At 36.2% G+C, this 13,631-nt stretch overlaps 1 protein-coding gene across 7 annotated transcripts in view; it reads left to right on the forward strand.

Annotated features, from left to right (window-relative positions):
* Positions 1-13,425, forward strand: part of ATP11B (ATPase phospholipid transporting 11B (putative)) — a 137,390-nt gene extending 123,965 nt beyond the window's left edge. For 4 of the 7 annotated variants that reach the window (XR_013413672.1, XM_028843878.2, XM_028843880.2 and 1 more), the window contains 2 exons: positions 4,286-4,419; positions 8,479-12,076. Coding sequence is in view for 6 of the 7 variants with exons in the window: in XM_028843878.2 (XP_028699711.2) it covers positions 4,286-4,419; positions 8,479-8,560 (216 nt within the window). In the remaining variant the exon portion in view is untranslated. Of the gene's footprint in view, positions 1-4,285; positions 4,420-8,478; positions 12,077-12,230 lie in introns of those variants that run through there. The other 3 variants (XM_015131514.3, XM_015131513.3, XM_015131512.3) reach the window with 3 other exon arrangements.
* Positions 13,426-13,631: the final 206 nt, after the last annotated feature.

Raw genomic sequence — 13,631 nt, forward strand, 5'->3', positions numbered from 1 at the left:
TCCCAAAAAATGTAATGATTTCCTCTCCTTACTTTGAATGAAATGAGCTCTAAATGGTCAACTCCATTCTCCCTCGCCCAATTATACTGGCAACTATGGCTATATAAGTACTCTGGCCGAGCTCTCAGTTCCTGAATATTGAGATCAAAGATATATATATGGGAAAGTAGTAGAGCTTAGAGGTTTGCTAGAGAACAGTATAGCATTTTCTATAGATAGCTTTACAGAAACACAGCCAACATTCAGCATTTTAACAGCAGCTGAGGCTGGCCACAGTGGCTCATGCTTGTAATCCTAGCACTTTGGGAGGCTGAGGTGGGCGGATTGTCTGAGCTCAGAAGATTGAGACCAGCCTGGACAACATGGTGAAACCTCATCTCTACTAAAATACAAAAAATTAGCTTGGCATGGTGGTGCGTGTCTGTAGTCCCAGCTACTCAGGAGGTTGAGGCATGAGAATTGCTTGAACCCAGGAGGTGGAGGTTGCAGTGAGCCGAGATCGCACCACTGTACTCCAGCCTGGACAACAGAGTGAGACTCGGTCTCAGAAAAAACAAGCAGATGAGTTCTTTTTTTTTTCTTTAGAGAAAAAAGGAAACATATACATACAAACTATATATACACATATATAAGTTCAAAAAGTGATCCAAAGAAGTCATTTCTTAAAATTTTTGACATTTCAAGATGTTTACCTTCTCTGTTGGGAAGTCTATATTTTAATAACTGTCCTTCAGTTTTAAAGCGAAGGATGGCCAGGCTCAGTAGCTCACCCCTGTAATGCCAGCACTTTGAGGGGCTGAAGTGGGAGGACCACTGGAGGCCAGGAGTTTGAGACCAGCCTGGGCAGTATAGTAAGACCCTGTCTCTACTAAAATTAAAAATTAGCCTGACATGATGACGCACACCTGTAGTAGCCACCCAGGAGGCTGAGGTGGAAGGATTGCTTGAGCCCAGGAGGTTGAGACTGCAGTGAGCTATGATCGGTTGTGCTACTGCACTCCAGCCTGGATGACAGAGCAAGACCCTCTCTCTAAAAATAATAAAAATAAAGTGAAAGGTGATGAATGCAAAGCAAGATGATTACGTAAGGTCAGATCCAGACCAAGGCAGTGTCTTGCATATATATGGATACTCAAGCGCTGGCTACCTTCTGGGTGTCATCTCGATGAATTTCTCCTCAGTTTGGTTGAGCACCAGCTTTGAGCACAGCACATGTTGTTAAACTAAAAAGTGTCAGACAAGATCCTTGCTCTTTTGAGTTTCTGGTTTAGTTCTCCCCAAGTAAATGTGGTAAAGGACCAGTTTGTTATTTTCTTGTTTTGTTTTAATTTCCAGTTTATCTTGAGCCAATGCTTTTACAAATACAATAAAAATGAATTACAGGAAAATGAAATCTAAAAGATATATAAAATAAGCCCAAATTTTTAAATTATTGAATTTAACAATTATAAACATAGTTTGTCCAACTGCTGTAAAAATTTCTAAGCTCTTATTCTCACAGATTACAAATGCTTATTTCTTCATGGACCGGTAATAGTGTTTATGGATCAGCATTGATCCATGGACCACACTTTGAGTCACAGCTTGTCTTTTTGCAGGGGGACAGTACCACTCCCTTACACTTAGGCTAAGCTTGTGCTGAATACGTAGCACACTGCTGCCCACACATAGCCACTCTTTCTCCTCCCTCAGCCTAGAATATCTCTTCTCCGCCATCTCCTGCTGTATTGAAATGCCCCCCGAGTCCTTTAAGATGTATTTTAAATGCCACCTTTTTCATCAAATCTTCATGCTCTCCCACCAGTACCACTAACAGCAACTGGGTTTGAGCTTTCCCTCCTATTTTCTGAGTAGTCTGCCTCTTACAATCATAAGGCAGAATAGTGACGTGGTAAGGGGTTTGGGCTCTGCAAGCAAAGAAACCAAGATTCAAGCCCCAGATTAAGTGGGTGACGTTGAACAAATTCTTAACTGTTTCCTCCTCTTTAAACTGGGGATGATCATGACGCCTATTCCTAAGGGCTATTTAAGTTTTCAGTGAGACAATCCGTGAGAAGCATCTTATATAGTCACTGGGGCATACGTGGTGAGCACTCCACTAATGTAACTGCTGTTGGTATGTCTTCCTGACTTGTCCTCTCTCCCACCTTCTTCCTTACTTTTAGCTCACCTGATTGAGCACAGGGTTGCTATCCCCTGTGGAAACTGGCACAATACCTTGCTCAATCAATAGAAGTTTAAGTGCTTGTGCCAATTAAGTGATACAAATAAGCAGTGAAATAGAATCAGAAAAAGATGACTCATAGTTGGAGAGGTGAGGGAAGTTCTATGGAGACGGTGGGGTTTAAGCTGAACCCTGGTGTAGGGGTCAGCATTTGGACCCTGATTGATAGCAGGCCCTGACACATGCCCACGGGCAGGGAACACGTCCTGGTTGGCTGGAGTGGATACTGCACCAGAGCATTGGGAAGCAGAGCAGGAAAGGCAGCCTTGGGTCAGGCTGTAAAAGGCCTTCAAGGCTTCATGGGGTGTGGGGCTTTATCCTTTGAGCATGTAAGAGCCCTGGAGTCTGGGTTGCTACAAGGGGTAAATTTGAGATTGGGGAAACTGGAGTCCAGTGACCCAAAGAGGACACTGGAAAACTCATGAAATCCTGTTACCTAAACCAGCATTTCCTAAACTATTCCTCTGAATATGAATGATCCTCCTGGTGTTGCTTAATGTTTCCTGGTTGGTGGGGTGGAAGTGTATGGTTTCTCCCACTAAGAAAATGAGTGGGAGAATTACGATATCTCAGGCTTCCCCCATGGAGATGACCATGTATCCTGACTTGACAGTCCTCTACTTTAAAAGTCTGTTTAGAACTTTGTTAAATTAGTGTTTCCCAAATTTAATTGAACACAGCCCTTTTTTTTCATGAAATGTATGTAAATAGCTCACAAAACAGTTTAAGAAACAGTGGCCTACACAATTCTAAACCAAGAGTATTGTAATGAAAGAACAAGTAAAGTTTAGCTCTTTCTCAGTGCTTAGCTGATCCTAGGACACTGTCATCAGGCAGTTGCCAGATAAGAACCACGTTGTTTCACACTGGGTGGTGTCGAATCTTCTGAGCATGCATCTTGCAGGACGTCAGCAGTTGCTTACGTTCAGAATGCCAGGTTTCTGTTCCACCACGTCCGTCTCTTCTGTTCATTGTGAGCATCTCCACAAACATCCTCTATTGCCAATGCCTGCACCCAGCACGTGGTGACTCCCAACCTTCGTGGAAGTGCAACCCTGTATTTATTCTCCTCTATCCTCAAAAGATGTGTTATGCAGGATGTTATATATGTAAAAGACAGTGAATTGAAATAAGGTGTTTTTTTTTTTAAAAACAACAGCCCTTGAAAAATTTCGGAGCATCCTTAACAAACAAAACCAGGGTTGGGATTCATCGATTTACGTGGTCGTACCATCTTTCTCCCTCGTTTTTGCTCAGTTAAAATTGTTAGTAGTGTGGAATAAAATTATCTTGCTGGGCTATTTATGCCTGAATCAACATAAATCTTGCATACTTTCAGAAAGTAATTCAGTTTCAAATCTTGATAGTACTACTTATTCACTTGTTTAATAAATTGTAATCTGTGTGCTGTCAGCTAACTGTTAAAAAGCAGGATGAGCTGATGATGGGATGATTGCCACTTCAAAGTTTTTAGCAATTTATGATAAATGATGCTTTTTTCAAAGATAAGTATGGAGTGGCTATCTGTAGAGTGCTTAGAACCTGGCACATAGTAAAGCATACGTAAAGTGTTTGCTGCCATTGTTGTTGTTATTGAAGATTGGGGTGAGGCCCTGCCTGGTTGTTATTTCCCAGTCTTCAAGATAGTTCATACTCCACTTTTCTCAATTGTTAGACATTTTTCATTGAAATTGCAGGAGCATTTTACCTAAAGAAAAACTCCATGCAGAATTGGAATTCATTACATTCCTGAGTGGTTGATGGATATCATTTTGAACATAATAAATGATTAAAACATTAAAAGTAGATTTAAATAATATCCAGCTTCTTAATTTATGTAATTATTTTACTAGACCTCTAATTTAGGATACAAGGCTTTAAAATAATTTTGGATGGTTATACTCTAGTAAATTAAAGCCTTTCATATGTTTCCCATATTATAGAAAAACATGTAAGTTTACATATATTACCTTTGATTTGAAAGTGCTTGTTGTAATTTTCTAATGCTTTTTAGAAGTCCAGATCTTTAAATAACTAATGTTTTCTGCTTCGCCTCTGCAGCTTACTGAAACAAATGCAGGTATCAAGTGCTTGGACTCCATGTGCTGTTTCCCGGAAGGAGAAGCAGCGTGCGCATCTGTTGGAAGAATGCTGGAACGAGTTATAGGAAGATGTAGTCCGACCCACATCAGCAGGTGTGAAATATCTCTAAGTAGCCTTTGCTGCAAATGAGTATCCTATCTGGAACAGGATGAACCTGCAGCTCTAGATACCTAATAAATCAGCAGCTGGTTTTACCAACTGAAGCAGGAAGTCTGCTATTTATTAGCATTCCTTGGTGGTAGATTTCACTTTGTGGCTTTGGGGTAAGGGGCTTTTTCACTCACAAAGGAAGAGAAAGCACCTTTGAAGAGACTTCATCTAATGAACAAAACATTTTGTCTCATAGTCTTTCTAAAATGTGCTGAGTAGGAGTGTGTATATGGTACTCTTTCATGGTTTGTATAACTTTCTTTTTTAAATTATACATATATTATTTCCTTTTCATTATTTTTTAAATTTTTTTTGCTTTTTGTCTTTACAAAATAATCTCAACATAACAGTGAAGTCAAAGGCTTTCCTTTTCTTACTCTGTATGTATATTTTCCAGTTGCTTATTTGAGGCTTTGAGGTATTTATAAACACAAAAGGCTGTATTTCTGCTCCCCTACATCTTCTTATGTCTGTAATGAAGTTTTGAAATGAGTCATGATTTTTAAGTTTCTTTTGCTTGGTATTTATTGTCTAATTAAAAGTGTATGAGTTAGAACAGGCTCTTTAAATTATGGAGTAAAAGAATCTTAGCATTTTTGTCCCCTTCTAAATCTATTTCTTGATTGAGGTTTATCACCATGCCTGCTGTTGTGCACCATAACAACAACAACAAAAAAAACCACCTTTTGGTAAATACCATTTAAAATTCATTGAAACGTGCAATGAATTTATTTATTCATACATGTCCCCAAGAGTTATATCACTATTTAGAGGATGTTAGGGGGTAGAAAGCGCTTTTTCCACCCTTGGTGTTCTTTAGGTGAATGATACCATATTCTCAAAATCAGTGCAGCAGTATACGGTATGCATGGAGGGTACAAATGGGCAGGGAGAGATGTTGGTTCCCATTGTTCCAAATGTGCTACATGAATATTAGCACTTTCTACATGTGCCAGGGCTTGGAAAAGGTTGGAAATTACCCCAGGAACAGGTTATAAAGAGTGAAGAAGGCACTACTCCTATCTACTGGAAAAAGGATTTTTATTATTTGGTTAGCTTTATGTTTAAAAAAAAAAATGAGTATGATATCATTCATCTATTATAAAATTCAGATAACTTTTACTGGTGAACTTATTAGTTCCTCACTTTAGCTTTAGCTTAGCCATGCCTTTATGTTACGATTGAATTTATAAATAGCATTCTTATGTTAACATATGTCTGTGGTTTCAATCCCCATTTATTCTGACTTGATTATAACATGTGATCTGAAATATTTCCATAATGTTGTGATATCATTTTGTAGTAATTTCATTTCATGTAGAAGGATGAGCACTTAAACTCTGGGACTTTGTTATGATTCACATAATTGTATTATAAAATGTGGCTCTGTCATGTACCTAGGCCAGCAAGTTTCCCAAAGGAAGTTCTAAAAGAGCTTGATTTATAATATTATTTTACCTAATAACACAGCTTCATTGCACAGAATGAAGATGGGAGTTAGACCAAGATACAATAGAACCTCTACAGAATTTTTTCAACTTCTGTTTCAATGAAAATTTCTCTTTAATGACAATATATGTTTTTGTTAATGATTTTTTTAAACTAGAATTAATTTTAAATGAGCCCCAAATTTTTTCTGCTCTCTCTCTATATATATATCCATTTTCTTGATATCAATTATGTAGGTAATATACCCCCTTTATTCTTTACGTAGCCATTTTGATGCGGCATTACCTCTTTGGAACCTGCCCCAGGAGTTACTGAATTTACTTTGACATGTAGCTATTATCATCTATACTTCTTTTCACTTAAAATTGTGCCACATTCTTTTTTCTGAATTTTTTTATTCTCCTAATAAAATGTTTAACTTAGTAATTAATATCATATTTGACAGACTATAAATGCCCTTCCAGTTTTCTCCAACATCACAGGTTATATTATTGGTTACTATTATTTTCTTAGCTTTTTTCTCATGTGAATAATCTAGAAAGTCTTTTCAGACCTGTTCATTCTTTTCTAGGGGATAAAGTCATATAATAACACCAAGCTACCTGGTGCTTTTCAAGGGCTATGTGAAAATTGCCATAGATGCATTAAGATTATATTTAAACTTTCAAAGTCATTTTGATACGTAGAGTTCTGGTTTTGTTTTTTACATATAATTGTATTTGTGAAATGTGTTGGGCATTTCCATTGTGACTTTAGAGCAGCATCTATTCTACATTTCTATTTCATGTCTAGGAGGTAGGCAAGGCTGAGACTGCCATTACGAGATGTGGAAGCCCTTGGCTGTGTGTTCCATTAACATATTAAACTCAAAGAGTAATGGGCATCACTTGAGAAATGCCACCAGTATTTTTTATATGACAGATTTCTTTGGTGATTACATTTTTACCATGCAGGCACAAAAATTGACTTACATTTTATTAATCGGTGTTGTCAGTGAAGTATCCCATATTGCAAGCTTAGTTTCAAAGGGAGCATCATGGTGCTATATAAAGGATATGCCATGTTGCACCCTAAAGAGCTGGATTTTAGCAATAAAAGATTTTCTGTTCCTATTATTACTAATAGTTAAGTTACTTTATCCTAATCAAAACTATATTCTAAATAGAAAGTAAGTAATACATAGTTCAAGTGTTTAATGTTCTGTCAAAAATTATATTTAACATATGAATGCACAATGTGTGCTTTGAAAAAAAAATTAAAAAGGAGACATTACCTAATAAGATTCTTGGGTGTAAGCGATGTGGAAAGAAGAAAAACTAATAAAAAGTATGGCAGTTTGGAATTGGACATCTGACTCCAGATAACTGGGATATTGATAGCTATTATAGTTAAAAGTTATAGTTAAAAGCATACTTTTCCCCTGTAAATATTTACTGTTACAGAAATTTTCATCTTCTCGTTTTATTCATTTATTCTACAAACACTGGGTGCCTAATATATGTCAGACACAGTTCTAGATGCTAGGCAGACAGTAGTGAACTAGTCCTTCCCTAACCTAAAGTAGATACTGTTCCAGCTTTTCTAGAAACTAGTCGAATTAAAGTTGAGCTACATACAAACTTAGCATCTCTGGGAAAAAGAAAATATTTGACAAAGGTGAATTGGGGCCATTTTTAACGCTCGTCTCTTCCTGTAACGTCTCTGTTTAGGGAAGGTGGGAACCCTGGAAAAAGTTACATAAAATGTATTTATTGTTAAATGTGTTTAGTCTCGTAAGAAAAGCAACCTTTCACTTGGCAGTCCTAACATTGTCCTTGAACTAGGTTAGTCTATTTTAAGCATGGCAGGCTACTTTTGGTCTTGAGTTATTTTAGCTTAAATTAACTCAAGCTAATTTAAGTTTACAGCTGCACATAAAGTATTATGTAATGAATTGCTTTAGGGCCTTATCATTCAGACACCAGTTAACTTTTCCAGACCAGTAGAGGATTGTTTGTTCTTAGTTAAGTGAAAACACTAGTGACCTACAGGTGTCTTTGATGTCTTTTGAATACATCATTCACTACATTCAAGCTAATTATGCTGAAGTCTTTAGAATAGGATTCATAGCTGAAATGAAATGATCAATAATAGGAACATACTACTGTTTCATTCCAAAGCCTTTGGTAAGTGGGATTTGGGTTTGTTTTTGTAAACTGAACTTTTCAGTAAAACTGAATGTGCATAACTCTTAATAACATACTTCTTATTGAATTGTTAAGACTTTAAAAAGCATCCCATGCTTTACTACATAGAGAAACTGTTTTAATGCTAATGAATGTTTGAATTTTGGCTAATATTTTTATATGATGACTAGAGCATTATTTTTCCCAAGTTTTTATATAGTATAAATAGAAAGTTTGGGCATTCAATACTAGTATGAAGAACCTCTCTTTAGCATTTAATTGAATCAATCAGTGATTGCATTTGGGTCCTAAGTTTTAGAGTAAATTTTTTTCTCAATTAAAACATAGGTCCTGGTGAGCCAAACTTTTCTCTTATTGTTACTTTAGATCATGGAGTGCATCGGATCCTTTCTATACCAACGACAGGAGCGTCTTGACTCTCTCCACAATGGACTCATCTACTTGTTAAAGGGGCTGTAGTGCTTTGTGGGAGCCATTTCACCTCCTTTCCTAAAATTCAGTGTGATCACCCTGTTAATGGCCACACTAGCTCTGAAATTAATTTCCGAAATCTTTGTAACAGTTCACACCCACTCCGAGTTACGATGGCAGACAAACAGAAAGCATTAATACAAGCCCCTCCTAACACCCTTAATTTGAATCTGAACATGTTAAAATTGGAGAATAAAGAGACATTTTTCATCTCTTTGTCTGGTTTGTCCCTTGTGCTTATGGGACTCCTAATGGCATTTCAGTCTGTTGCTGAAGCCATTATATTTTAATATAAATGTAGAAAAAAGAGATAAATCTTAGTAACGTGTATTTTTTAGTATTAGCTTGATTATTGACTCTTCTATTTAAATCTGCTTCTGTAAATTACGCTGAAAGTTTGCCTTGAGAACTCTATTTTTTTATTAGAGTTATATTGAAACTTTTCATGGGAAAAGTTAATGTGAATACTGAGGAATTTTGGTCCCTCAGTGACCTGTGTTGTTAATTCATTAGTGCATTCTGAGTTCACAGAGCAAATTAGGAGAATCATTTCCAACCATTATTTACTGCAGTATGGATACCAGTTCCTCTAACTGTACTGTAACACAGCCTGTAAAGTTAGCCATATAAATGCAAGGGTGTATCAAATATACAAATCAGGAATCAGGTCTGTTCACCGAACTTCAAATTGATGTTTACTAATATTTTTGTGACAGAGTATGAAGACCCTATAGTGGGTAAATTAGATACCGTTAACATATTATTAATTTAATGTCTTTATCATTGGATCTTTTGCATGCTTTAATCTGGTTAACACATTTAAATTTGCTTTTTTTCCTCTTTACCCGAAGGCTCTGTGTATAGTATTTCATGGCATTGTTGTAAAGTTTAACTATATCAATAAAAAGTTTGGACAGTATTTAAATATTGCAAATATGTTTAATTATACAAATCAGAATAGTATGGGTAATTAAATCAATAAAAAGAGAAGAGCCTCTTTCTGCGGCCAACTTACAATTGCTCTTCCCCTTGTAAGCTAGATTTTAGAATAAAGAGTTTCAGTTAATAATCTTATTTTCAGGTTATGTTATCTAAGTTATAGCACACTACCGCAATACAGTGGGTTCTGCCAGTGTCCCAGTGCAAGGCATATTTTCAGGTGTGGCTATGGAATGTAAATTGTTAAAGTTTAAAATGCTAAACTTGTATCAGGTAACATTAGCAATAAATTACAATGCTAAGAATGATTAATCGGATAGATGTTACTGTAATTAACTCATTGCACTTCAAAACCTAACTTCCATCCTGAATTTATCAAGTAGTTCTGTATTGTCATTTGTTTTTGTTTTGTTGAAATGTTGTCTTAAGATTTAGAAGTGATTATTAGCTTAAGAATTATTTCTTACCCAGCTCTAAGCAAATAATGATTGTATACATATTAAGAAAATGGTTAAATGCGGTTTTACCAAGTTTTCCCTTGAAAATGTCATTCTTTTATGGAGATTTATTGTGCAGCCCTAAGCTTCCTTGCCATTTCATGAATATAAGGCTTCTAGAATTGGGCTGGCAGGGAAAAGAATGGTTGAGACAAAAATTAAGACTTTATCTTTGTTTGCTTGTAAACTATTTTCTTGCTAATGTAACATTTGTCTGTTCCAGTGATGTAAGGATATTAAGTTATTAAGCTAAATATTAATTTTCAAAAACAGTCCTTCTTTAACTTAAGATATTCCATAGTTGGATTTAGGAAGATCTGTTATTCTGGAAATACTTTAAAAGAATAATACACTGTACAGTGTCTGCATTCACTAATTCATGTTCCAGAAAAGGAATACTGCAGATATACTCAGTAGAGTACTTTAGTGGAGGATATGGAAATTTGCTTATAAAGTCTCTTATAAAACATACATATAACAAAATGACATTCAATAGGCCTGCATTACATTTACATGACAGTGTTTATTTGCCATCAAATAAACTGAGTACTGACACTAGACAAAGACTCCAAAGTCATAAAGTAGCCTATGACCAACTGCAGCAAGACAGGAGGTCAGCTCGCCTAGAATGGTGCTTAAAGTGTGATTGATGTAATTTTCTGTACTCACCATTTGAAGTTAGTTAAGGAGAACTTTATTTTTTTTAAAAAAAAAAAGTAAATGGCATCCACTAGTGTGCTCATCCTGAACTGTTACCCCAAATCCACTCCGTTTTTAAAGCAAACTTATCTTGATTTTAAGAAGTTTTCTATTTAAGAAAGTAACAATGCAGTCTACAAGCTTTCAGTAGTTTTCTAGTGCTATATTCATCTTGTAAAACTCTTACTACGTAACCAGTAATCACAAGGAAAGTGTCCCCTTTGCGTATTTCTTTAAAATCCTTTGGAAAGTATGATGTTGATAATTAACCCTTATCTGCCAAAAGCAGAGCAAAATGCTGAATATGTTATTGCTAGTTAATCAGTGGTCTCAAATCGATTTGCCTCCTTTTGCCTTCCTTTGCCTCGTCTGAGGGCTGTAAGCCTGAAGATAGTGGCAAGCACCAAGTCAGTTTCCAAAATTGCCCCTCAGCTAAGGCTTTAAGTGACTCAGCACCCTGCCTCAGCTTTAGCAGGCATAGGCTCACCCTGGGCGGAGCAAAGTATGGGCCAGGGAGAACTACAGCTACAAAGACCTGCTGTTGAGTTGAGAAAAGGGGAGAATCTATGGTCTGAATTTTCTAACCGTCCTCTTTCTTGGATCTAAAGCTCATGATATACAAAGGCTTCCAGAGCTGAGCCCCGCCCAGGCAGTGTCCTGAACAGGAGACTACACAGAGGCAAATCAGCCTTAGGGAACACTTGCATTCTGCCCTACGGTTAGTGCCAGGACTGAGGCCGTTTCTACTGCAGAAGATTGTGAGATTGAACTTACCTGAGAGCTGGAGATTCCTGAGAAGCAGGAGTCAAGGCCACTAGAAAATTGACAGTTAAGAGCCAAAAGTTTTTAAAATATGCTACTCTGAAAATCGCTGTAGGAAAAGGGAGAATCTTCCATGTTGGTGTTTTTCCTGTAAAGATCGGTTTGGGGTATGATATTGGGCAGGTATTAACAAAAATAGCACACCAAAGAGTTCTGTAAAACATGTTTTATTGATTTTGGTCCCCACTTACATTCTATTTCTAGGAGTTACCTATTTTCATATAAGTAAAACATTATTAAAGTGCTGTTTTATGTGAAATAACTTGAATGTTGTTCCTATAAAAAATAGATCATAACTAATATATTTGTAATAATGGTAATTGTTAGATTTTTATGAGGAATGAGTATCTGGAAATATTGTAGCAATACTTTTAGTTTAAAATTTTGGACCTGAGACACTGTGGCTGTCTAATGTAATCCTTTAAAAATTCTCTGCATTGTCAGTAAATACAGTATATTATTGTACAGCTCTTAGTAATTTTTTAAAGTTTATGAAGTTATATTTATCAAATAAAAATTTTCCTATATAATTAAAAGTGTTCCTTTATTTAAGCATTTTAAGCCTCTCTCTGTTTATCACAACCTTCACTGCCAAACTTGTTTGAAGTTAAATTTTACTGTATTTACCCTTCATTATAGGACAGGGATATCATTTATGCCTTTCACTGACTGCAGTTTTTTAAAATGTAGTTCTTACCCAGCTTTTATAGATCATCAGTACAACTCCTGGAAAAGACTCTGATAAGAATGCGCCAGCTGTAAAGACCAGCATACCTCAACTAGACTAGAAATTGCATCATTCCTGAAAAGCCAGCCAAGACCACTTGGGAATTTGGAAATGCCCTGGTTCATAGAAAATGTGTGCTTTTTAAAAAAATATAACTGATGATAGAATGTATACTTCCCTATAAAATATTCCCGTTTCCTGACACCCAGTTATTTTCACTGCTTCCTCGGTTGCCAGTTAGAACAGACATAATTGTCTAATCTACATCTGCGTAAAAAGTTAAGCTGTTGTCTTTGCCCAGCTGTTAGTATTTGCAAAGGATGACAATGCATGATTTATATAATGTAATGTATTTTTGAGATGTAATAAGAATATGATCCTAGACAAAGCAGTTTAGGCATCTGTTTTTATATTTAAAAAGGAGTGTTTGGACTATTTTTAGGACGACTACTGTCTTTAACTTCTAATATACAAGTAGAACATGATGAATAATGAACAAGAAATTTAGGACAAAAAAATTGGAAGCATTTCACTGGAAAATTAGTGAATTCAAAAATTCAAGTTTTATATTGAAGAGCTAACTGACTCAAAGGAAAGGCTATTGTAAATGGAGATAAGTCACCACACCTCTCTATGAACAGCCCGAGAACCCTGTGATAAATCAGATTTTTAAATACTAATTTGAGGTAAAATGGTTTGTATTCAGATATGATTTGTACACAGTAAAATGTATAGATTTTAAGATTATAGTTACTCACTTTTGATAAATCTCTACACCCATGTAACCCTTACCCCAAACCAGGTTAAAAATCCTTCAGTCATTCCTCAAGGTTCCCTTGTGCCTTTTGCAGTGAATATATTCCCCTCTTGGTCCTGTCCCAGCAACCATTTTCTGATTCCTGTTGTCATAGATTAGTTTTGCCTAATCTTGAATTTTATGTAAATGACAGTACACAGTGTGTCACTTTTGTGTCCGGCGTTGTTGCTCAGCGTGTCTGAGAGACTCATCTATGTTGTGCCAGGACCCATGGTTTTCTTTCTGCTACTCAGTAGTGTTTCATTGCATGAATGTACCACAATTGGTCCTTTCTCCTCTTTATGGACATGTGTTTTTTTACAGTTTGGGGCTATTGTTTAATAAAGTTATTATGAACATTCTTTGTGGACTTGTTTTCACTTCTTTTGTGAAATAACTAGGAGTAGAATTGCAGGGTCATAGGGTAGGTTTATAAGAAACTATCAAAAAGTTTTCCACAGTGGCTATATGTACTATTTTACACTCCCACCAGCAACTATGAGAGTTCCAGTTGCCAACATTTGCTGGTGTCTTTTTAATTTTAGCCATTCTAATAAAGTATCTCACT

Source organism: Macaca mulatta, chromosome 2 (genome assembly GCF_049350105.2).
Source record: "Macaca mulatta isolate MMU2019108-1 chromosome 2, T2T-MMU8v2.0, whole genome shotgun sequence".
Lineage (NCBI taxonomy): Eukaryota > Metazoa > Chordata > Mammalia > Primates > Cercopithecidae > Macaca > Macaca mulatta.